We start from the raw sequence: 27076 nt of genomic DNA on the forward strand, positions 1-27076 counted from the left end.
AAACAGGCTGCCTGTGTGTTGTGTTGTGTTGAAGATGCAGTCATGCGGAGCTGCTGTTTGACATAATGTTGGACCAGTATGGAATCTGACTGGGAATATCAACGCTGATATGTGGTGATACACAGAGGCTGTCACAAAGGTTGCATCCATATGCTGTGCCACTCATTCGTGAAGCTGTGAAATTGGGTTGCATCCCAACTAGCCTGGAGACAGTATCACTTTCACTTCTCTCTTTCTCCCACCTCCCTCTCTCTCTCTCTCCCTCTCTCTCTCTCTCTCCCTCCCTCTCTTTCTCTCTCTCTGCTCATCCCGCTGAAGCATTTTTCTGGGAAGACGGAACAACTAATGTGGCATTAATAGGGTCACATCATCTCCGAGCAGATCTTCCTTTCTTCTTCTTCCAGTGGCTGAGGCTGTTGTTTATCTTTTTCAGATGAAGCTGTAAAAATGGCTCAGAAATCCCTGAGGCCAGCATCTCTCACATGTGAAGCCTGCCAGTTGATTTATTTTTCTGGCTGGTAAATCAGGCTCTACCTTTCTAAAGGTTGTTTTTTTTTGTTTCTTTTATTCATATTTCCAAGCATCGGAATTAAAATGTGACTTATTCAAACCTAATTCAAACTAAAGAGGATGTTTTTGCTGATGCCTTTTGTAATGTTAAGAGTGTTGCTCATCAGCATTTTTTTTTTTTTCTTCTTAACACAGATTACTTGACAAAAAGCCGTTAGATATCAAACTCAGAGCAGTCCTAAAGAACACCAACCTCATCCTCTGAGGACTACACACAGGCTTCACTTTCTAGTTTAGTCCCCAGGTCGTCGTTTGTAACAACACAGTGTGACCAATCAGTACTAGTAAACTTAAGGACCATATCATCATTTAAGAAGTTTCTCTTTCTGCAAACCTCTGCTCACTAAATCAGCATGAAATGTAATGCCATTTGCAGTGTGCAACCTCAGACTGGAACGGTAAAAGGGGGGGGGGGGGGGGAGAAAAAAAAGAAGAAGTTGTAAACGTCTGTGAGTGTGTTTTTCTTTCTGCTGGCCTTTTGAAAGACTCCAGTTAATCTGCTTACTCCTTTAATTGTGAGTGTAGGGGTTGGGCCTCCTCCCGGCCAGAATAAGGCTACTGATCCAGAAGTAAAACGATGACCACTGCAGTTATTCCTTCCTTTAGGTTGTGCAGCCCCCTCCGAGCCTTCTTTGGTCTCCTCCTCCTGCAGACCCTCCCTCCGAGGAAAGAAAGCTTCTTCTCCTGACAATAGACATTTTTTGCCATATGTTGGCTTGACATCTTCATCAGGTTCACAGCAGGTTACCTTAGTTAACTTTCACTCCACTGCCTGATGGGATTTTCTCCCTCTGTTTCTCCAATCGGCCCAGGCTCAAAGTCTAGACGGCCTCCAAGGCAGGGTCCTTCCAGCCCCGCGTCCACAATGGCCGTATTGTGGACGGTTAGCCGCGGCAGCTTCCTCCCGTTACAGCGAGGAGGCTAGCGCTAAAACAATGCTTTTGTCCGAGGGCATGCGAGTGGGGGCCTAATCCACTACATACTGTGAAATAAATCTTTCTCAGAGATGAGAGAGCGAGCAAGAGAAGCGGAGTGAATGAAATCACTGCCAACGAGGTTAGAGTGCAGCAGTTTAACCCCTGGCCACGAAAGAGGGAGGAGAGGAGGCGAAGGGGAGCGAGAGAAAAAGGAACAAGGAGAGGCAGGCGCTACATGCCTTCATCTCCGGAGCTCGGATGGAGGAGAGGGGCTGCCGGTGGCTTTCACGGCATCTCTTCTCACCGGAGGAGCTGCTGTTCACCATATGGGATTTGGCCTCTCTTAACAAACAGGCCCCCTATTCACTCACAACACACATTCATGGAATAAGGTGAAAAAAGTGCTTTTTTTTATGCCTTTAGAACATTGGATGGCCATGAGGGCTCTAAGTCTGCGTTTGATTCACATTGTATAGAGAATTATAAACAAGAGGCTTTCATCTAAATGTGTATTCACCCTGGATTTAGGGTTAGATCTTTTTGGTGTTTTACTGGAATCTCTCCCTCTGTTTTAAAGCCAGATTCACACATTCAGGCCTGTTATTGAGCTGTGAAGGTGATCCTATAGAAAACACTCGCATCGCTCTCTGCACTGTGGGTGGATTTCACGTTTGCATTGCAAGGCTATTTTTATTATACTTTATGTCATTCAAAGTATGGCAAGTGAGTTGGACTTTGCTTTTTTAGTTCAGTGACAAAATGACTAAGAGTTGAATAAGTTGCTGTGTAGTGCTGGGCAGTGTGTGTGTGTGTGTTTTTTTTTTTTTTGACACACTGGTGTTATGTGCCAACTTTTCTCTTCCAGCCAGCAGCATTAGGGCAGCATTAGGAATGACTTCCTCTGCCAACAGCTTCTTTTTTAGCCTACTTGGAAAATCCCAAGAAGCGAAGATTTATGCCAAGAAGAAGATGCCAGCGTTTCTCCTTTTTTTTTTTTTTTTTAGCCTACTTGGAAGTGCCAGCAGACATAGATTTATGCAGAGAATAGAAGAAGTACGAGATGAAGGGGTAGGCTTCTTTCTCTCATGTTTTTGACACACATATATTTTGCTAATTTATTCTGTTTAATCCCATCACGTTTAATGATCCACCTGAGTGAGGTAGGAAGGAAGTGGTGTCAGTTGAGAGAGGCAGCGGTCTACCTCCCACTCTGCAACAATTCATCCAATCCCCCCCCCCCACACACACACACACCTCCGCCTTCCTCCTCCCACTCTCTCCCCTGCTGCCCCGCTCTTAGTTCCCAGCACCCTTCACCTATTAACCCCCCTTTCTCCTCGCTCACTCTTCGCCTCCGTCTTTTAAAGACAGGCGTCTCAGGAAAAGCCAAAACATTGATTTCCACCAGCGCCGACACCACCCCCTGTCTCTTCCCAGTATCTGTGTCACGGCTCAGGGGCTTCCTGCATGTTGCCCCCATCGTGACTGTTGGAGGTCAGCCACGCTTGAAGCCCTCTGAGATCAATGGACATGCTACCATACTGTAAATATTCACTCTTGAGCTTAGTATCTATCTGTAAACATGCATGTCCTCGTAAAGGACACATTCACGCCCAGTGGTCACTTGTCATCACATTTTTGTTCACCTCTATTTCCCAAGGTGAGAATGGAGGACTCTAACTCTGGATAGGTGATTTCAATTCAATTCTCACCCATTGGATCTGTTTACGCTCCATCAGGGGGGAAATATGCTATAAGTTGAGTTCCACATGTCACCGGTATCACATAAAAGTAGCACTGTTAGTGAAAGCTGTTAGAAAATCTAGTCAACTATGGTGAAAAAGAATAAACACAATTGGAGTCCTCCTGTGTGTGATGATGAGGCTGTTGTGTCGTATGCAGGAAGCACCCAGAGCACCATCTCACAAAGAAGACAGATTGCATGGATCACGTGACGAGAACAGGCGACAGTGCGGCGTTAGCATGTTCAAACTCGCGACATTTGAGCGATCAGTTGTTCACACCGATGAGATTTATTTTTTTTCCTTTTCAAATCAAACCGGTATAAGGCGGCTACTCGGTGGTCGAGATGTTCTGATACCATTTTACCCTTTATCGGCCAACACTGTGGGAAAGCAGCTGCTACTCTGGGAGCTTTGACTGACTGACGTTACAGATCTTGCTAGCATCACACTTTTCTTTCACATGTGGCTAAACCTGACCCTGGCTAAGCCTTACTACTCGAGCTATCAGACTGATGCTTTAACTTGCTGATACAGGCATTTAAAAAAAGTCTACTTTATTCAGTGTCAGTGGATAATCAGGTCTTTATTTTGTTGGGAAGGAAAATATGATACCGTATACAAACATCGAAACAGAAGTAGCAGGTCAAGTGAGCTGTTTTAAAAAAAATAAAAAAAGCAGGAAGTGGACATTTAGTTTTAGCAATAACAACAGAAGAGCTAAAATATAATAAAGTTAGATAGCTGTGACCTTACTGTAATGCCAATAAAGGCGCTGCATTTGGATGGATGCAGTTCTTCTCTCGTGTGTCAGTGGGTGAGCATGCATGGTTTTGTGCTCGTGCGTGCTCACTTGTGTCATTGCTGGTGTCCTCTGTCTCTGACTGTGTCGCATTTGATTGTAAGTGACGGCGCACAGAGTGTGCTGCATGCAGAATGTGTTTTATGGCCGTGTTAGCGAGCCAAAACATTCGAACAATGCACTTGTTAAATCGTGTGTGTGTGTGTGTGTGTGTGTGTGTGTGTGTGTGTGTGTGTGTGTGTGTGTGTGTGTGTGTGTGTGTGTGTGTGTGTGTGTGTGTGTGTGTGTGTGTGTGTGTGTGTGTGTGTGTGTGTGTGTGTGTGTGTGTGTGTGTGTGTGTGTGTGTGTGTGTGTGTGTGTGTGTGTGTGTGTGTGTGTGTGTGTGTGTGTGTGTGTGTGTGTGTGTGTGTGTGTGTGTGTGTGTGTGTGTGTAAAAGTGCAAGATCCCAAAAAGTCCAAGTCCACAGAAAAGTATTAGTCTCATGGCTGCTCACAGTCACTGAATGCAGATGAACACATGAAACATTTAAAGTAAGGACATATTTAGTATCATTTCAACCTAAAATGTAGTTATGTGCTGAAAAGTAAAGAGCCTTTTGTTTCCAAATTTGACAGCTGGAATTTGTTGCACTACTCAGAAATGTTTTATTTATGTTTTGTTTAGAGTCATGCTCTAGTATCTGTGTGTGCGTTGGTTTGTGTGCGTGCTTGTGTGTGTATGTGTGTTTCTGAGGGAGGGGAGGAGGGATTAACCGGTGCAGGATCTGTCATGGTGACATTTGTGTCCCCCGGCGGAACAGCAGGGGTCCTCTTCACCTCCGTAACCTTCAACTTTCAGCCTTAACCCCCTTCAGGCCCCCCTCTTGCGTCCACCACACGCCCAGCACATCTGAGGGAGGGGTGTACGAACGCAAGAGGGTGAGAAAAATTGAGAGAGAGAGAGAGAGAGAGAGAGAGAGAAGGGGGCGAGGCAGAAGTGAAGAGGACGGAGAGCTGCAGGGGCAGGGTGGGATAAAGAAAATGAGGTTGAGGAAGAAAGGGGGGAAAAGTGAGGCAAGCATGGGAAACAGAGAGACTAAAAAGGAGAAAGACTGGAAGTGAGGCAGAAACAGGCGGTAAAGAAAAAGACGAAGGAATGGAGAAGCAAGAGGCAGAGTTGATTGGCAGAGAAATGTGGAGGTGGAGCAGAAGAGACAGAACAAGAGCCTGTAGAAAATGGAAAGGGAAGTGCACACAGAAAGCAGAGGAAAGAGGAGATGGGAATGATAAAGGAAGGTGTTTGGTAGTGCTGAAAAATTTGTGTATGTTCTCGGCTGTACGAAAAAAAAAAGGTGTTTATATGTGTTGTTATAGCTCTCTGTTTTCTGCCTCCTGTGCTACCTCTCTCTATTCAATCATTTCTTTCTGCCTATCCCTCCCTGCCACTCCACACTGACTTCATCACATGCGTCAAATGTTAGATCTAAAGTCCATTTACAAGACAGCGTTTACTCCATCCTGCAGTCGATAGTTGATTTCATGTATAGTTTGGCAGCATATCCTCAGTTTTAGAACGTTTTGACTAACAGTGATAGGAATTATTGAGAATAAGATTTGTTCTGTTATTTCACAGTTTTTGGTTTGCTGACCTTGTTCGCAGCACTCTAAACTTCCCTCCATCTCTCAGCCTCTTATGCATCTCACGTAGCGATGGAAACAACAGGCTGATTCACGATTCAATATACTGCACGATATGCGGCCCAAGATCATCGAATATCATGATTCAGCGATTCTGCGATCGCCTAATTATGCACCATGATATGCGATGAAAGTATTATGAAATGCCACTTATTATTGTTTTTGTACACTTAAATCTGGTGTCTCCTCTCCTGTTCTTTCACCGCTGTCCCACTTTCTCACACTCTCCTCCTCTTCTTTCATCCCGCTGTCATCTTCCTCTTTGGTCAATTAACTCGCGTTCACGTTTCCCCCTCATTCATGTCATCAGCACCACCCAAGAGGAGTCATGAAGTATAGAACAGAGGAAGTCAAATCGTCAGGTTGTGGACCTTTTTCAATCACCAGAACCTCAGTAACTGTATTACAGGAGTCAGGATGACAATGAAGTGCTGTATCGATATTTTTCCCCACCCCTGGTTTTATGCAATGTCAGACAAGCAGAGCATCAAGTGCTTGATTTGAGACACTAAGCTTTTTAATCACAGTGAGAGAATAATACTGGTCTGTATTGTTTTAGTAGAGATGAAGCTGATTTGAACTGTGTGTGTTGAATGTGTGTAGATTTTATTGACCCTCTTCACTGCAGATCTGTAGACTAGCCATAACAGATAAATCACATGCACGCATTCCCTGTAGATGATCCAGATCCACGGCCCGGGTATTGTGCATAACGACTCACTGACATGGCTCACCCGGGCAATTGATGGACTCATACAAGTTAACGATTAGTTAGTCTGTGTACAAGCTGTGTTGCAGCCTCCATCAGTACTTCATCTTCAAATCAGCCACACTGCACTGTCAACATAGAGAGCATTAGTTTAGACGTGAACATGAACAACAGGCAAAGACGAGACCGGCCCGTCTCATGCCCACGTACACTTGTCTATTCATTGTGCAAAGTCGGCTGGGCTTCCAAATGTTCCAAACTCTTGACCCCCCTCTTCTCTTCTGTGTCACATTTCCTCTGCTCTGCATTACACTCGTGCTGCAGCTTTCTCTCACGCGGGGAAATCAGCATAAAATAGCCCTAACTGTGGCAGATCATAGGGTTGGAGAAAGAAAAGGGAGGGGATGGGGCTTAAAACTCTGTTTCTTTTTTTTTTTCTCTGCCACTCTTTTCAAGATGGGGCCCATGAAATTATCCAACAGGATTATGTAAGGCATGATGGATTCTGCTGCGTCCTGTCATCCATTTGCCCATTGTATCCTTCTCTCTCTGTCAGGCCGCGTGGTGTGATAGCCATGAAGCTACTCCACACTTTGTGTGTAATTGCATATCCTCTACAGTAGAGATCTTCTCCCCAGGTTTCATACGTGTCTAAATGAATCTTTTCTTTTTTTTTTTTGATATATGTAAAGGAAGGAATCTTCTCCAAATGCAAACATTGTTAAAATGGTATGTGTCCTTCATTTAAGGGTCTGAATGGAGCATTGTAGTTTAGACCTGTTGATCCTGAAACGATAGTTTTCTGACTGAAGTATGGGTCTTTCTAAATGACTGCAGGTCTTTTGAGTGTCCATGACAGTGAACCTGGCACGTTGAGCCCTCGTCTCTTCAAACCCCTCGCTCCTCCAGATGAGGTCAAGCGGTGACCTTGGAGCTGTGGAAGCCGTGTTTACCAGAGACCCCTGTGTTCAGGCTTAGGCTCAGTGGCTGCTCAAACACATGGAATATGTCTGTGAAAAGCTGGGCCAGTGTTTCCATTTAGATTGAAGAGTTCAAGTAGAGGCATACTAAAGTGAATAAACTGGTCGTTTTGCGTTATTTGACACATTTTTAAAAATATATTTAGACTATGTTTTATGTTGGACTGGATCATCATCAAATTATTTCAAATATATGCTGATTTAAAGAAAATACTCTTGTATGTTTTGCAGGATTACCACTAATAAATATATCCCTGTTGGTTTATTAGTTCTTTTTGGATTAATAAATTAGCACGTTGTCTTCAAAGTGAATGAAATGATGAAACAAAAAGATTTCCTATCAAGTCTGATCATCTACTTAAAGCCTCAGTACTCCATTAAAAAGATGATTATCCATCTGATTCTGTATGCAATAAATAACCAACCTAAATGATCAGTGTGAATAGTACACCTGGTTGATCTTCTGTCCATTGATAAATACTCTGCATTCATCTTTGTGTAATCTCTCAGCAATGATGCTGATGTTATTACAGATAATGCTCCATTAAAACGTAGAATATCTCTAACCTCTGTTGTTCTCGTGATAAACTCAACGCTTAGATGTTACATCTCTCCTGCAAACATCCAGCCTTGTATCTATGTTGGAATAATTAAGCAAACGAAGCAGAGTATGTGTTGGTATGACTTTCTTAAATGGGCATGATTTGGTGTGTAATATAAGCTATCATATCTACACTGAGAATATAAGATTAGCATATTTACAGCACATACAGCCGAGACACTCTTCCTCTCTCTTGTCTTTCACTGTGCACTTCCCTGTGTGTATAAGTAAGTATATAAATGTAAGTGTGTGTGTGTGTGTGTGTGTGTGTGTGTGCGTGCACAGACTTGCAGCAGCCACCCTTGCCCCCACCCCTCTCATTAATATGTATGTGTTCTGAGGCAGCTAGCGAAGACGGTGTGTTTCTCACCCGCTGATTAATGCTGTCTGTCAATTACCTCTAGATCCAACCGTGCTGTGGAGCTTCCCCCAGGACCACACAGACCAGGTTGGAACACACTCTGCTTTTTCATTCTCCTCTCTCTCTCCCTCTCTCTCTCTCTCCCTCTCTCGCTCTCTGTCGTTCACTGTAACAGACAACCTCTACCACCTTCCTCCTCCTCCTCCTCCTCTTCTACCTCTCCCATCTCCCTTCCTTGCCTAATGCCCTCTCGCACCCTGCCATCCTGTGGTAACCTCCCCCAACACCTATCACCACCACCACCACCACCACCACCACCACCACCACCACCACCACCACCACTCCTCCTCTCCTCCTCATCCTCATCAGTGCTTGCCCTCCTTCTCTCTCTCTCCTCCTCCTCTGTCTCTTTCTGTCTCATTGTACGTCTGTTGCTGATAATGAAAAGCAGTGAGCAGGTCTTCAATAACCGACGAATAAGTAATTATCATGCAGCCGTGACAGGAATGCACACCTCTGTTTCCTTCTCTCTCTCTCTCTCTCTCTCTCTCTCTCTCTCTCGCTCTCTCTCTCTCGCTCTCTCTCTGTTTATCTCTCGTTCACTTCCTCAGATTTGTCTGCTTCTTAATGTTTTACGTTGATAGCACCATTGGATTCATTTTTCCAGGAGCTCTACTCACTCTATAACTTGTACAATTTGTTTCTTTATTTTCTCAAAAGATGCACAGACTGAATTATTCAGATCGGTATCAGAGCTGATACTGACTTTACCAAACAACCTGTGGTGCTGTATAGCCTAGCGGTCACATACTAGAAGCTCGAGTCCTTGAGGCCAGCAGCCCGTGCTCGGCCCTTGGCAGTTTGCCACATGACAATCCCCACACTCCCTCACTCCAGCTCTCTACTCTATCCGCTGTCCTATACACCATAGACTATTATTAACCAAGGTTAACAATAAAAGATAACAAGCGTCCCTGCTATCAGCCAATCAGAGAGCTTAATTATTTAGATAACTCTGATTGTATGTTTGTCTGATTTGTTCTGTCATGATGGGCTGTCGCTTCAGTTTGTTAGAAGAATAAATCAAATCCATTACTCCTGTAATATGAACTATAGTATTCTAACCCAATCCACACAGACTATATATATGGATATATATATAAAAAGTGTACTTCATTGGTTTGGTACCAGGTGACTTGAAACCCTATTATACAGTAATACAAGTGAGTGAATACCAAGTTTTCTCTTTAAAATGTTTTTGAAAGAATGTTTTTTCTCATTTGTCAGTGTGATGTGTAAATGCTTATTTAAGACTTCTCAGTCATCACTAGAAGAACTTATTAAGCCAAATCTTCTCAGCTATCGGGGGGGGGGGGGGGGGGTTCATACATGAACAAACACAATCTTTGGAGTAATTTAAATAGATTTAATTTCCCTTTCATGAAAGCTTTGCTCTTTACCCTTGGAAGAATACAGCAGCGCAGCAGGGCGCCTTTATCATTTCTCTCTGGCTTCACCTTCAAAGAGCAACGCTCCAGATCCAACTTGATCAAAATAACGCAACGTCAATCTATATCGCGCACATCACTCTGTACAGTAGGCAGATGTAGATCTCAGTCATTTTCAGTGTTTGAAAATGACGTGTTTCTTAAACCGAAAGGAAACAAGGTATGCAACATATTGTCTCAGCTCCTGAAAGTAATAACAACACAAAACAAGTCCTGGAGCAAATCACCGGACAGATGACTGCAGCCGCCCATCTGCTGACTTGGGCGGGGGGGGATATCGTCAACTTGGGAAAACAAAAATGGGGGGGGAAAAGACAACAATATGTGCGTAGGCTAACTATCTCCCTGCACAGCGACCGAGCCAGTGAGTTTAAACAGCTTTCCTGCCTCTCTGATCCACTTTGAGGAATAAACGGGCTTGTAGAAAGATGCTTGAGGCGATGTCTGCCTGCCCCACAAGAACCAGAGCGTGCTATCAGAGTAAGAGGTAGAGGGAGTGAGGGAGCGGGTGTGTGTGAGTGAGAAATTACACACTTACAGGAGGAAGACGGCAGGATGAGGAAGTGATAGAAAGAAAGAGAGAAAAAAATAAAGGAGAAGAAAGAGCAGCTGAATCCAAGAGAGAAGAAAATAGTGTAAACAGTCTTGTGTGTTGACATGGGCCTGTCTCATCCTTCTCCTCCAACATGTCTCTCTTAGTACCCCCCCCCCCCCCCACACACACACACACACACACACACAACCTTACTTTTCTTTCATTCTGTTGTCAACCACATCGTTTGTGTGGATAAAATGGCTCTTAAGATGGCTAGTTAGCGTGCTGTGTACAGAGGGATTGGCCCTTTCCCCCGTATACATAAAGGCTGTATTCACGGGCCTCATTACCAGGATTAGGGCTCCTTTCCTCCTTTGTAGGGCTGCAGGCTGGAGTCCTCTGTAGCCACAGTCTCAGTCTCTATCTGTGGCCCGAGCTGGCCAGCATATGGCAGCAGCAGCCAACAGTCTCCGCGGAGGGGCTCAGGGCTCAGAGCAAGGCCCCCTTTTGTTTAGGCCGTTATTGTTGCTCAGCGTAATGACATTTGTAGGCCGTAGGATCGGGGTGGAGGGGTTAGTCTACCCCAGGGGAGAGGGGAAAAGAGAGGAAGGCAGAAAGAGAGGGAGAAAGAGAAGGATGGAAGGACGCGGAGGGGGGGGGGCAAAGACATGCAGACGGACAGGAGTGTGGATTATGGAAATATGAATTGATTTTTTTTTTTTTTTTTTTCCTGTGCTGTGGTAGAATAGAAAGCTCAAAGGAGAACAGACTGCAGGCTGGCTGGCACGCCAGGGTGGTGCTGGGGATATGTGAAGTGAGAGGCGCTCGCTCCCTCTCTCTCTCTCTCTCTCTCTCTCTCTCTCTCTCTCATTCTTTCTCTCCTCTCTCGTTTTCCCCTCCTGCTCCCCTGAATCCTCCCTCAGCCCCAGAGACTCTTGATGCCCTGGTCATCCACAGATGCCACTCGGATAGAGAGGGAGAGACGGAGGAGAGGGAGGGCAAGAAAGAGGCGGCTAAAGCATATATTTGAATCGCAAGAAGGGCTTTTTTTTTTTTTTTTTTTTTTTTTTTGCAAATGAAGCAGACAGATGGAAATCTGTCCGTTTCCTCTCAGATCTCATCCCAAAGTTGTGGAAACAGCAGACACACAAACGCACACTTACACACAAACACACACACAAACGCGCAGACACAGAAAATGGTTTTGCCAGTTACTTCTAGCTAACCACATTGTGGTGTATAGAAGGTCCACGCCTCTGAAGAGAACAAACGTTGATATGATAAACACTCGGCAAGCTCCATAAACAGACAATCTAACAGAGACTGTGAGAAACCTCTGCAGCATTTCAAAATGTCACACACACAAAAACACCCTTCTGAATGTTGCTATACTTTTTATTATGCTTTTTTTATTTTTTTATTTAACCTTTTATTTATCCAGGGAAAAATCCCATTGAGGTTTAAAACCTCTTTTTCAAAGGTGTCCTGCAGAAGATATGACTCGAAATGCTCCAACACAAACATTTAAGATGTATGAAAACCTTTTATCATCTAATATAACTGCATTTATTATCGTTAGCCTCATGATGTCATTGTCACGCATGTAGCTCTCACAGCTGTTGACACATCATTGAACTTGACTTAAATATGCGTTCAAGTGGAAAACAAGACTTATTTTGTTGTTGGTTCTGTAGGTGAGCTCTCACTCTAACCTGATGGTTAAACTCTACCAAACTTAACATCATGTTAAATTACATTTCAGGGAAAGTTTCAGGACAGCTGCTTTGTCCTTGATACATATTTGGCACTATAGGTTCTTAGGATAGTAGAAGTTAAAACGGGCTGTGGCAACATACTGACCAGGTTTTTTTTTGGACGTGGAGTTTGCACTGATGTGTTCTTATTTCAAGTTTTTTGTAAAACTTTGCATAAAAGTGATATATCTTCTCACTGAAGATCCGTGCTGCTGCCAGTTATTCCACATTCTTGTATTTTTCTTGATACTTGCTTTATAAAGACCCATGTTACCGAGCTCCACATAGACACTGACACTCTCAGTATCTCTGCTCCAAGGAAATGGCTGAAATGAGACTGAAGCAACCATAACTCCACAATTTGGTCCTTTTCAATTGGAGCTTTTTAACAGCTAACAATTTCCCTCATCGTTTTGTTCATTTCATACACATAACTGTAATCTTTCTTACTTTATCCGCTGTGATTCATCACCTCATGTTCTTTTTTTTTTTTACTTTTTCAGTTTTATTTATATATATATATATATATTGGTCCTGTCTGATATGTTGGATTAGTTTCCCCCTGCTGGTTCATCAACCTCTCTGTTGCCAAACACCTTATATCACGTTTCCCTCGAAAGACACAGTTGCTGTAAATTACAAATGTAATCATAAACCGCATGTTTTCATCATCCTGGGTGGTTGCAGCCCAAAAATCCAGAGAGAATTAAAGGAAATCTTGAATTATGGATACATTTTACTGCAAGGCCAGAAATTCTCTCCGTGGCCATGCCACTCATTTTAACAGCAAACCTTAGATCTCCCTGCTTCATACTGCATAAATTAACTGTATAACATGCTGCTTTTCATTCATGTGATGACGATACAGCAGGTGATTCAGTACTTAAAGAACATGTCTCTGCTTTGATATCGACGTATGCATTGCGATGTGCAATGGATTTTTAAAAATCCTGGCATGCCAGAAAGAAATATAGTGTTTCACTTTTTCCCCCCTCTTGAGTATTTTTCTTGCGACTTCAAGGATTCAAGAACATTTCCTTCCTTCTTTATGAACTTGTTGAATTTACTGTCGAATATGTAAATGTTAAAGAAAAAAGAAAAGTTTCCCTGGTTTGGAAAACGTCACAGTGCTCATTTTGAACACACCAGGTATTGATGCTTGTGTTTCATTAAGCTATTTAGCTTTCTTAGCGTTTGCGGTAAATTTGCTTTTTCATGATGAATTTCTTGAGTCCATTTTACATTTTGGTGTAAACCAAGGATCATTGTGAAATCACCAATCGGCTTTAAGCAAATACTCACATAAAGTAAAGAAGGCCAATCATAAAAATCAAAATAATTTTACCACCCAAAGTGAAGTTTTAAAGTTTAGTTTCAGCCACTGTCAAGTTTTGGAGATGTCTCACCTTTGGTCAAACTTGACTTATTTTCTGTTCACGTATATCCATCTCTGCTCAGACGCTTCCTGTGTCACCTAACAGACGGGGAGAAATGGAGGGACAGACAAAGCAAGAGAAGAGAGGAGAGGCGGAGGGTCTCTGGAGGCCTTCAACCTCAGCAGCCGAGTGTTGCTCTGACACCATGCTCCATCAGGACAGGCCGCCTGACATGCTGGGATCGGCGGCCGCAGCTCTTTGCCCGTCTTGGTGGGAGGAAGCAGGGAGCTGTGGCTCTTCGGAGGAGAGATCGATGGGGTGGATGGGGAAGCAAAGGTCTGAAGGGACTGAGGGAAGGATGAGGATGCTGGATGCGATTGGTGGCTTCAGCCCGAAGGGAAGGAGATGAAGACCCCGTGCAGATGAAGGGTTTGGTTGGTGAGAGTGGTGAAGGAGTCCAGGTGGGCAAACTGAAGTTCAGAACTTCAGATGCAGAAGGATAAAGATTCTTACGTGACCTTTAAATGAGACAAGAGATGGTCTGATACCTCGTCTTCCTCTGAGATTCCATCGGCTTTCTCTAGTTTTAGCTACTACACTAAATGTAGTAGGCTTTGAATACAGTGTTTTTCTACACTATATCTTAATACTTCTTTCTCCGGTATCACATTTATGTTGATGGTTTATATCTACACAGGATTAATGCCCTTTAGGCTTTTAGGTTTTGAAGGCAGCACAACATTTGTTGAGAATTTAAATAAATGTTGGATGAGAGAGAGTTGTCTTTTATTAGTTTCCTTCTCTTCCCCTCTGTGATGGAGGCTGACAATGGAAGTAGATGAGTTTTAACAGAGATTTTTTTGGGGAAAAAATAGTTTTTTGGGAGGGAGAATACAAATCTTGCTGTTGAAAGGAAAAGTAGAAATACAAAGACAAGGTGGGAGTCCTGTAAGCAGATGTACATTTTGGGGACTCAGGGTGGACCTCGATTCCCCGATTTTTAAAGCAGAGTGAACGGTTGTCAAATTTGAATTCTTAATGATCTGAGATTCTGAAACCCAATGAGAAGGTTGCCTTCGCAGTAAATAACTAATAAACACCTTTAGGTGTTAACAAAACCGACAAGTGACATCCTGCTATCCTCAAAACACGTGAGAACACATTTCACAGTAAACTCGGGCGAGAACACAACAGTTGGTTAGAAACAGGAAAGGGGACGTTCTTCAATAAGACCGTAGCCTTTTTCTAAGGACAGAGCCGACATGTATAAAAACACGTGTTTGGTGGCGAGCTGTTGAGGATGGGCTCATTTCGACTGCTGTGAAACTATAATGGCAAAGTGCAAGGTGTGGGAAACTGAGATGAAAAAGATGGAAATTTATACTCTTCTTTCCGGCTGTGTGACGGCCTAAGTGTGTGTGTGTGTGTGTGTGTGTGCATGTATTTGTGTACATGTAAGTGTGTGATGTCTCAGTGTGTCACCGGGTCTCGTCTTTCTCCTTCACTGCACCCTGACAGCGGTGTCAAACAAGGCCTCATATGATCTGTGTATGTCTTTGAGAAGATGTGTGTATGTGTCTGGGTTGATGGTGTTTTTATTCTTCTTTCTAACCCTGTTCACCTCGGATCCCTCGGGTGTTCCAGGGTCTTGCCTAATGGACAGTCTCGCCCCGCTAAGCTGGCCTTTGGCTCGGGCACTGTGCCGGACGCCTAACTAGGCCCCTTTGTTGCTCATGGGTCCTGATTGCGCTGACCTCTGGGCTGCCTTCCTGGGAGAAAGCTGGGTGGTGGTGGTTGAGGAAAGAGGCGGCCAGGGGAAGTGTTTTTACGCACCGTTGCTCACATCTTCTCCAGCATCACCCAGTGACTGGCAAAAAGAGAGCGCTGGTGTGTTCTGGCAGTGAAGTCAAGAGCTGTTGGCTGCTCGTGCTTCTCAAGCTGCAGGTGGACAGTTGTGGTTTTAGATACCCATGAGTTTTACCATCCAACTGAACTGCCATTCTGCTCCAAGGACAGAGTGCTTAAATAGAAAAGTACAGAAAGTGGATGTGCTACTTTATTTTGAAGTACATTCAACGCACCACATTCTTTATTTCTCTCAAAACTTAAGGTTAGTTTGTTCGTTACTTTAACTCTAGCTTTTTTTTTTTTTTAAGCTCAATCTAAAAACAAAACAAAAAATTGGTCCTCTGACCTGATTCAGCGTCACGTCATCTGGCAACATTTATTCACCTTGTTTCAATCTTAACGTAATAATTTTATCATCAGGGAAACGTATGACATCATCCCCCTACAAAACGGGAGCCTGAGTAAAAAAAGTAACAACTCAGAGCTTTTTTTCATTGGATTGCGCACACTGTTTGAGATGTTGATCAGCTGGTGTTGCTGATGTACATTCAATGATGTTGGGATGACCAGATAAGCCGACGAATAAAGTTGACACGACTTCCTAAAAACAGTTCGTGGCCACCGTAAAGGAACAGAGACTAGAAAAAGGAACGGGGAGCGATGTGGTCAAACCGTTCCACCCATTCTTGTTTCATTATGAAATTGGCTTCAACATCCATGTGCAGAGATCCTTGTTGGGTCGGACATAAACACGGCTAGTGTAGCAGTGCAGCACATATTATTTAAACGTACACTTCATCAAACTTTTGAATGCTGCCAAACTGCCTCAGCATTACTACTGTAGCCACAGATGAAGAAGGAATGCTTCTACTGTACTGCACACTTGGAAACAGGTTGTCCCTGTGAATTTTCTCCATCACATGCCAGACTCATCTTAACCACATGCCGCTGCAGCCAACAGAGTTATCACACATATGACCATGTGGCTTAATTGGCCCACTCCTCCACCCTGTACATGGCACAACCAGCAGCCACCAGCCACAGACAGAGGTAGAAAAAAAACCAAACCAATGTTGTGTTAAAGGACAGAGGGATGAAGAGAGGGAGGAAGAGGAGGGCGCTGCGATGACCTGACCCCCCCCCCCTCTCTGCTCGAGTCCATGTACATCTGTCAATGAGCCGTCCACAGCCAAATGTTTAGGAGCCGGTGTTGCACTGCTGCCCCCCTGCTGAGCTTCAATATATACATGCTTTGTGTGTATGTGTGTGAGAGGGTGGGATTTATGTGTGTGTGTGTGTGTGTGTGTAACGCCATGTGTTAGAGGCAGGCCCACATCAGGGTTCATACAGTCGAGCTTAGCCCAGTGGGAGCTGAAAGCTTAAAGAAGGAAATCCCCCCCCCGGCTGCTCAGTGCGTGCACACGCACACATGCACGCATGCACACACACACACACACACACACACACACTCTCTATCCCTCCTCCTGGCACGTCATTAATGAAGCCCATGCTTGTATGTTTGGGGCATATGCAGCTCTCTTGGCCCAACACTACAAGTGTGTGTGTGTGTGTGTTTGTGTGTGTGTGTGTATTAGGGAGTGAGACATCTCCCCCTATCACATGGTAATATATTCAGTGGAAGATCTCTGCAGAGGCATAATACTGCCGCTCTCCCCTGTCTGAGCCCATCTGTGATACGTAGAAAGGACATCAGCAGGACAGGTTATTAGCACTGGAATAATGCACACTGTTATTGTTGGCGCCACATACTTATTCTCCAAGCAATATGCCCTTTCACCTCATAACATAAATACATCCATTGTGGAAAAAGCTGAGAACACATGAGTGCAGTACATTGAATGGCATGTATGCCAGCTCAGTGGAATGTTGTTATATCAGAGGTGACTCATTAACAACCGATGGACGGGGGATGACTTTGGGGCCGGACAGTGGGGGGTTAAGGGGATGTTATCCCTCCTGTTAACACAAATTGTTGAATTCATCATACATGTGCATTTAGCCTAAAGAGAAAAGCAAAAAAAAAAAAAAGTACCTACCCTTATTAAACTTGAGCAAGGACAACTCTGCGGGTAAATGCAGTGGCTTCTGGGATGCTAATTTTCAAATGACGACTGCATTCGACAGCGGGATACAAGGTGTTGAGGTGGATGGAAATGTAGAAGTGCTGTTGTAGGTTACAGGAGGGTGAAAATAACGCCTTTATTTTGTCCTTGCCCCTCTACTCTGTGATTTCCCCGAGGATCCAGAAGTGCAGATTTGAAAATGACAAATATTTTTGCTAACAGGGTCTTCTTCTTGCAATAGAGGTAGCAAAAAAAACAATAATAAAAAAAAAAACACATATGAATATAAGCACACATATACCTGTCATGTGCTGGCAAGTGCTAGAAGAGGCCAGAAGATCAATCTGCCACCTTCAACACCTCGAGGAGTAGAGCTCTGGCAACATGGGACCATTGTTAACCAAAATAACCTCCCTTAACATAGACGCGCTGCAGCAGAGGGGTCAGCGCTAGCACAAACCTGTGGAGGGATAAAAAAAAAAAAAAAGGTCCAGAAATACAAAACTCCCTTTTCCCCCCATCTCCCTTTCCTATCAGAAGGAAAAGACTGAGCATGAATGTGAAAATGTAACGCCCCCATGTCAATTTGAAAGTCCACCTTATCCGTTCATGTGCCCCCCCCCCCCCTCCCCTTGAAGCAGCTCTGTTGCTTTGGTCCGGCTTTGAAGGCCGTTCTTATTACTGGCACAGAGCGCAGGTCAGAATGGCGAGCCGGCAGCACACTATTAAAGCCTAATGAAAGAAATCTCTGCAGGGTCTGAGGTCTGCAGCGGCCAGAGGAGGCTGTTCCTCTGCCCATTGTTCTTCTGCTCCAGTCCTCTTTCTAATGTATGCTTTTCGTCCCACAGAGTGGTCTCTCTATCTCTGCCTCTACGTCTCCCCCTGTCACTGTCTTTGTCTCTCAGTCATTTTTTGTTTGCTCCTTTGGGCCCCTCTTACTCGGGAAGTCTCACTCTTCCTGCATTTGCATCAGATGATGGTTTCATTTCATTTCATTCAGGTAATACTGTCCCTGGAGAAATTATTATATCAACATGATACTAAAGTACAAACAAGACACCGCTCCAGGCTGAAATTTGCTTTCAATTATCTCTCTTCAAGGCCAGGTAAAATAGTGTAATACAAAGGTTTCCTGCTAAGGACACGTGTGTCTTCATTACTCCTTCAAAGTCTTCTGTTTTCACTCTCTATCACTCTGGCATCTAAAAAAATCTGCACTTCCTATAATGTCCAGTTGGCCCACAAGTCCCATCCAAACAAATAATCCAATGATGAAGCGTTCTATTATTGCACTATTGCATTTGTGTAACTTTATGTTTGTTAAGTAATGCGTCGTCTTCGGACCCCCTTTTTTTGTAATTGAGTTCTTTTAACAGCCTGCAGTTCTTGAGAGTCTTTGACATAATCCTACTGACTGACACTTGTCCTTTAGGATTTTTCTCAGATGCAGCGGCAGGAAGTCAGTTTTGTCAGTTTTTTCCTCTGAAACATTTAGGATACCAAGCATGTTGTTCAACATCCTACTTTTGATACTTTTGACCCAAACATACATATTTCACATCGGTGTGAATTTTGATTCTGTCACAGAAAATTGAGAGAGGGGGTGGGAGATAGATCATAGAGAGAGAGGGGGAGAGGGGGAGAAGGAGAGAGACCTATTTACCTTAATCATTATCTTCAATTTCAAAAATCTGCTTAATGTTTGTTCTGCCCAAAAGTAGATTCTCAACAACAGTATGATATTTTTTAAATCATTTTAAATGTCTTTTAATTTTTTTCCCCTGATCTTAGAAAATGACATCATGATTTCAGGATGAAGATGAAGGAGCAGGTTGTGCATATGTGTTGTTTGATACCTGTTAAACATTGTAGTTATAATGCTTAAGGCTATCATATGACACCAATCATCAATCGAATTTGCCTTTTATATATTTATTGGTTGAATTATGTTAATTTTAATGCAAAAATGTGCTTGCGTGGATATATCACCAAAGAAGGAAGAAGGTGTTTTCGTCACTTGAATCTTTGCCTGGAAGAAACACACAGCTCATCTCAGTATGTCTTCTTTTTCACTTTTTCTCTCTCTTTTTTTTTTTTTTCTCTCTCTTTTTTTTTTGTTCCCTATGTTTTTCTCTGTATCTTAATATCTCCGCTCTGTGTTTCGTTCTCATTATAGTAACACATTCAGTAACCTTTACATATCTGCTTCAGTTTGGGGATCACTGCACAAACAGGAAGTTGTTCAGGAAGTTTGTTGTTTACAGTGTAAAAGATCACAGACCAACTCTCTGCCTTTTCTCAGTTAAAGCACTGATGATAGTCATCAGTTACTCGGTGCCAAAAATGTACATGAGTCATTTGTTTGGGACTTTGTGTTTTCATTAGTTTTGAGCCTATTTTTAATCCACCATGTCTACCACATCAAGGTTTCATACCAGGATACGTTTTTTATTCTGCATTATTTATTTTTTCCCCTCTCTCTCTCAATCCAAGGCTCAGCTGTCCTTGTGCCTTTACACATTGCAAATGAATGCATATCCATGCAAATTCTTAAAAAAGAAAGGCTGAGAATTTGAATATTTTGCTTAAAGCTGCACCCAGGTCGACCCTGCCATTCGGCATTTGAAAGCAGTGTGTCTGTTTGAATACTGAGGATCTCTCTTTGTCATGTTCGCCAGAGGGGCTGGGTGAGCGAACCAGCACCGGCAGGATGGGCAGAGATCGGCTGGGTAGCTGCACACAGACAGACTAATTGGGAAAAGGGGGGCAAGAGGGAGGACGAGGGGTGTTGGTAAGGGTGAGGAAAAGGTGGGGTATGCAGGACGGGGGGGGGGGGGGATCCAAGAAGACGACAGGGGGTTTAGGAGGGAGGTGAAAGAGGACAGAGAGTGGGGGGGGGGATGGAGGGATGAAGAGAGGAAGGGAAGGAAAGGAAGAGAGGAGGTGATGAGGAGGGCAGGAGAGCGTGCGGGAGGACGAGGTGAATGGAGGGAGTGTGGACACACTGTGGTTTTTAGCGCTGATGTGTTAGTAGCCCTGCTGACTATGTCATTATACTGTTGAAGTGCCGGCTAGATAACTAGGATCCCTGCCTGCTGCAAACCACCGCAGCCTTAAAGCTCCATTATACTGTGTTTGACACTTATGGAAAAGAAAGTGTCACACAAACTGGTTTTCCTTCAGTTATTTAAGATATTCAAGGAGGAAAAGGTCTCTCTTAACTCCTACCTCCAAGTCTGAAAACTATCTTTGGATTTCAACAGAACGGGCATCAGAGGGGGAATATATACAAGAACAGCTCAGGCAAATTAAAAAATGCATTTATTAAATCAACGGCCTGCAGTGATAGTACTACAATATGCAGATACAATACCTTTAGATGGTGATAATGCTCTAATATGTGAGTAGTGTTGGAAGCAGCCTCAGGCTGGGCCATTTCTTCCTTCGCTTAGTTTCCCCTCACTGGATTCTTCAGAATATGTTTGGTGTCCTGTCGGTGCCTGCACATTAATGAAAAGTTAATTTCAAGTATGTTACGGGAAAAAAAGAATCTCAACTCAAGGTCAACACACTTTCCTCTCGGATGCTTTCAAGCAGCATGGATTATTCTCCGTTGTTGTTTAGAAGATCCTTGTCTTACTTGTAACCATGAGTTATGCTTGATTTTTAATTGAATTGACCATGTGATGTTGCCTCTTTGACATTTTAAAGCTTATTTGAATTATCTTTCATATCCTCCTGGGATGTTTTTTATGGCCTTATTAGTTCTTACTGGCATTTGTGTTTTGCAGGATTTGTTGCAAGTCGTTCCAAAGTTCTTCAACAGCAGTTTCATTATTTATGAAGTTCAACAAATCTGAACACGAAGAAAGGTTTGGTGTAGTTTTAAGACATGTTTGCCTCTATTAGATAGCTGAAGAGAGACTGGGAGGAGAGAGTGAGGGGTGACATGCAGCAGCTGGGGGTCGGATTTGAACCCAGAGCCACTGCAACAACGACTATAGCCTCTGCACATCGCCACCCAACTGCTCGGCTGTCCAACGCCTCATAGAGATCAACAGTTTAAGGAGTGTATTTAATCATGCTATGACTTTAGATTGATGATGTCACAGTTGAAATGGCTGAAGAAGAGAATTCACCTTGTAGCTAAAACAAGATCTTTCGATTCACATGTGAGACACTGCTCTTGAACCAATCATAGAGCAGTGTAGCCTCATGCAGATGTGCAGGATTCTGGGTTTTGGGGCTTTTACTACCTTTTTTAAGTTAATTGATTTCCATTCATTTCCTATGCTATAAAAACTCATCTTGCAAAAACGTAACTTGACCACGGTAATCTATCACAGTGAACATCTTGCCCGCATTATCTTGAGTGATGTTATGTTTGCGTGGTAATGAAGTGCAGACTTTTCAAATAAGTCTGCACTTTCAATTGCATTACCAGGAAATAATAAATTAACTCTGACAAAAAAATAAAAAAATAAAAGCAGGCACAATGTGTCCTATGATTGATTGTACAGTAAAGCAGTATGCTTTGAAAACAGCTGACAGTAATGTAAAGAATATGTGAATTGTAGTAATGGGCTTACACATGCAAAAACACTGACAGAGCCCTTTTAAAATCTGCTTCTAATATGGGTATAGCAGTGCTACATGGCAAATTTGTCTGCCACCAGCCTCCATTTCTCCTAAAAACTTCTCCCTGGATGGAGGGCTCTGGGGGCCCGACTGCACTGAACTGGGTTGAGTTACACCGGGTAGCTGGCTAGATTGATCTGGCTGCAGTAGCCGGGGGAATATAAAGCAGGGCAGGGGCTTAAAGTCTGAGTCCCCCCAGGGAGGAGTCCTCGCTGCATGGGGAAAGGGGCATGAACTGAGCTGCTTCCCCCTCCCTCTCTCCCTCCCCTCCTTCTGCTGTTGTGTCCATCCAGCGAATACCTTTTCCATCTCTTCTTCCTGATGAAATTCACTCTTGACAGTTTCTCTGTCAGCCTCTGTCTTTCAAACCTCTTCTCTCTCTCCCCCCCCCGCCTCCCCTTATAGTTTGTAATTTTCTACATTTGATCCTTTTACTCCAACATCATTCCTTCTCCTCTTCGCATCCACACTTCCCTGCAACAGCACCCGTCTGCTTCTCTCCTTTATATATTTGCAAGCATATGGGGAAACGAATATTGCTCATGAAGTTCACACCCAAAATGAAACACCATGCCTGACGCTGAGTCCAGCATTTAATCTGTGTAGAAAGACACTTACAAAAAAAAAAAAAAAAAAAAAAAATGGTTAACATCATTCTGTCCACTTGCTGTGATCCTAAAAAGCTGGTTTTTCCCTTTTTAGTGATTGTGGGTGGCCAGGAGAGGAGGTGCATATTTATAAGTGCCAGACGCTCTCCAAACTAGCCCACAGAGTATGATCTGTCAGATTCCCCCAGTACACCAGCTGCATGCCTGAAATATATATAACTTAACCCGCCGCAATTACCCCTAAAAGCATCAGGGTAGAGCAGGAATAAAAGTGAAGTTTAGGCCCATTTTCTCACTGCATAAAAGCACAATTTTTTCGCCCTGTGCTGCAAAGTTTGTTGCTCTTCCCTGCTGCACGTTGCTATTCTGCAGGGGGAACGGCGTAAAGCTGCACAGAGCTGCTGTGTGCTGTTGTAGTGTTGCTGTGCAGTGATAGCAGGATCGTCCGCTGGGGGAACCCAGAGTATTCTGTCTCGCTGAGTGATACCCCTGTCTCCACTCACGATAAACAACACACACACACACACACACACACACACACACACACACACACACACACACACACACACACACACACACACACACACACACACACACACACACACACATATACGCATACACCGGCGTCTGCCAAACACAGCCTAGCAGCAGATTCCTCCCCCAACCCTTCACAGCCCCCCTTGCAAAGCTGCAAATATATTAGCTGCCTCTTTTTCTTTTGTCTTGGGAAAACGGCAAGCACAGGGAGTGTATATATACTGTATGTGTGTGTCTGTGTGTGGTGTTAGTGTTTGGGGGGGCTTATTGTATGAAAAAAAAGACCCCCCCCCCCCCCTTTGTGCCTTTCCTGTTTTGATATCCCCGTGGTGTAGGGTCCAATTGTGAAGGGAGGGGAGCGGTAAGAGCTCCACAGATATGAATTAGAGTTCTCAGTAACACAGGGATTATTTAGAAAACGTTCGACACTGACAGATGAGGAAGTTGCACAACACATCAAGACAAGAAGTCTATTTGCTTCAAACCGAAAGTGTTGGAACACGACCCAAGTTGAGCGGTGTGGAAAGCTTGACCTCAGTCTGTTTTATCATGTAGCGCTTCGTGCTATGGTTGCTAACATGGCATGCAAATAGTTTTCTGATCATTTACACAGATTTTGAAATGAGTTTTTTAAATCCCATCATTTATTCACTTAAGTATAATAAAGACTGTATTTCCATAAAGAGAAGCTGCACATTAAATGCAATTGTTTGGCATGTTTTTACACTTTAACCGTTTTCTTTCCAAGTTGTGTTTGAAAATTCAACCTACTGTCTTTGTAATACAGACAGTTTATGTTTTTAAGTGTGTTATTACATTGACAAATATCACATTTAACAAAGTTAAATTTTCTAGTTCTGCTTTCCTAAATATAATCGTGTTCTGCTTTTCTCTTCTGTATGAGGATTTTAAAATGTATTTTGGTTTCAGACTCTCAAAAATCCATATTCAGGCCTCGCCATGGCCTCTTCGTGGTCAGGATGTGTGTTTTTAATATTTCAATAACTAGTAAGGCAAACACCAAACAGATCCTATGAATTGTAGCACTTCAATTTATTTCATTAAATGATCTGACATAAGAGTCTGTTTAATATCCGACACAGAAGCAGTCAGCTCGTCTTTTTAATGAATGAAGACTGCAGATGAAAAGCGTTATAGACTGCAGGTGTCATTATATCAGAGCTTTAAGGACTGATATTAATATAGGGATACTATATATATATATATATATATATATATATATATATATATATATATATATATATATATATATATTGACAGAACATTTTTCTCTATATGTCACATTATGCAAACACAAAGTCAACACTTCCCACTGGTCCTGTAGAAGATCAGAGTCTCTGCAGCCCCTTGACTGTCACTCAAACACAGACAACTGATGTGGGCGGGGCTGTGACAACTCTCGAATCTGGCAAGTCAAATGTTTTTATTTGCTGGGAAAGCAGGCGTATGTGTGTGTGTGCCCTTGTATGTGTGCGTCTATTTGGGATTGTGTGCCATATGCAGTGTATCCAGGGAGGGCTCACTGGAACATATTGGCGTGCGCACGTAGTGGTTAATAATAGTAGCAAACGCATACAGCGATGGCAGCTCTGATGTGTGTGACAGTTTTACAGACGCACACGCCGAGGCACAGTCGCACGTACACACACACACACACACACAGAGACACACACACACACACACACACACACACACACACACACACACAGAGACACACACACACACATTCTCACGAACGGCAGAGACGGAGACCTTTCTCTGCCACTGAGCCCTCCGTCTTTGTCGAGTCCTCCAATTTATCACAGATTCTGATAAGTAAAAACAACCGCTTTCCTCCCAGCCCACCTCTCCTCAAGTCTGCTCCATATGTGGGCAAATACAGACGCAAACATATAGCCGAGTTAAACCCAGACACCCACCCACACACACAAACATACAAACACATACAAGTGTACATGCTAAACCACCCTCTTACATTGAACATGCACAAGTACTTGAAGAAGGCAGGCACATATCATCCACTGAAATGCACACGACACACATCTCTCCCCCCAATCCTCTGACATTGCTCATTGTTGCTGTTTCTTGCTTGTCTGTGGCGTGGTTGTGTTGTGCTGGGGTGGCAGCTTTAACTTTTGATACAGAGGGGGTTTTGGGGGTGGGGGGTAAAAATCAGTGACTGCTCCCCCTGCGGCGAGGTATTAACAACAGCATGCATCAGCAGCAGAAGACACCGAACCTGTCTTTAGCATCAGTCTGTGAGAAGGCAGAAAGAGAGAGAGTCAGAGGGAGTGATAGATGAAGCATCAATCTCAGCTCGGACGTCTCCTGTCAGAGAGAAGAGAGAGACCTCGGGCTCAGCGGCCGGGCTTGGCAGGCAAACCAAGAGCGAGAGAGGTAGACGGTAAGAGAGGCCAGAGCGGCGCAGACCGCCGCTCCGTCCGCAGGATTAGTCTGTGGAGTTTGGCAGAGTCTGGCCCGAGCTGAGAGAGAGGTAACTGAAAGACAGACGGCTAAAAGGACCAGGTGCCTGGCGCCGACTCAGGGCCAGGTTAGCAGCCAGAGGGCCGAGGAAAGAGAGAGAGAGAGAGAGAGCGAGGGGACCTGGTTCTCTGTGGCAGTGTGGCTGGTCTGGAGAGGCTCACCCATATGGTGCTTCGCTCTGTTCCTGCTCCCTGTCTAAATCCATATGCTGCACACACACACACACACACACACACACACACACACACACACACACACACACACACACACTCCTCTTGCCTCCCCTACTACCTCGCTTCAAGAGCATGCACCCCCCCTACCCCTCCAATCCCCAACCCACAGGGGAGGTGTTGGGAGGTAAAGCCCTGAAGGCTTGTACCCCCCTCCTACCTCTTAACCCCTCAGAGCTGCTTAGCCCATTGTCACTACAATCTGCCACCATCGCCTTAATGTTGTGCGTCCACCCCCCCCCCCCCCCTCTCTCTCTTTCTTTCTCTCTCCTCCTTCATCTTTTCATCTCCCTTTGGCACCCGATAATCGATGAACTTATTAACTGCTAATTATTCAAGCTGTGGATCGAGGATCCCTCCCCATCCTTGGAAAAAAAAGGGGAACCTTTCCACTCTGTTCTGCCAAATGAAGTGGTTTAGATTGCCCATTCATTTGGATTAAGTGCATTTAAGCTGTACTGTTTGGGATGTGGAGACTTTGTCAGATTGCTATCAACAGCGTTTAACATTAATCCTCATTTTGTTCAGCCAGTTGATAGCACACACTTAGCCGAAGCCCAGGAGATTTTTAATATTGAATTACATGCATTTATTTGTTTTCCTTGTGATGTGCGTTTTTCTAAACGAGTGTGTGTGCGTGTCTCTCTCTCTCTGTTCTGGTTTCTCAGGAGGTCCTTCAGACGATACCAAAGTTCTGCTTTCCCTTTGACGTGGAAAGGTACGATTCCTCTCCCTCTATGCTTTCCTGTTTTAAAGCACGAAACTACTCACATCACACACGCACGCACACACACACGCACACACACACACACACACACACACACACACACACACACACACACACACACACACACACACACACACACACACACACACACACACACACACACACACACACACACACACACACACACACACACACACACACACACACACACAAATATGTACACCTCACGCCCCTCCCTCCTACAGAGACACTTATGCAGAAAGGGAAATGAGCCGATGTGTATTTATGCCTCACACAGTTGTGTTATTGTGTCGTTCCTTCATTTGTTAACTGTCAGAATGTAATGATGTTTGTTTGTGCTTCATAT

At 43.9% G+C, this 27076-nt stretch overlaps 1 protein-coding gene across 1 annotated transcript in view; it reads left to right on the forward strand.

The window, feature by feature from the left end:
- The window catches only part of dennd1b (DENN/MADD domain containing 1B), a 100652-nt gene that overhangs the window by 13561 nt on the left and 60015 nt on the right, over positions 1-27076 (forward strand). Inside the window, exons 3-4 of the mRNA XM_079349791.1 lie at positions 8403-8446; positions 26651-26700. Coding sequence (XP_079205917.1) covers positions 8403-8446; positions 26651-26700 — 94 coding nt within the window. The remainder of the gene's footprint in view (positions 1-8402; positions 8447-26650; positions 26701-27076) is intronic.

Source organism: Symphodus melops (assembly GCF_947650265.1).
Source record: "Symphodus melops genome assembly, chromosome: 8".
Taxonomy (NCBI): Eukaryota; Metazoa; Chordata; class Actinopteri; order Labriformes; family Labridae; genus Symphodus; species Symphodus melops.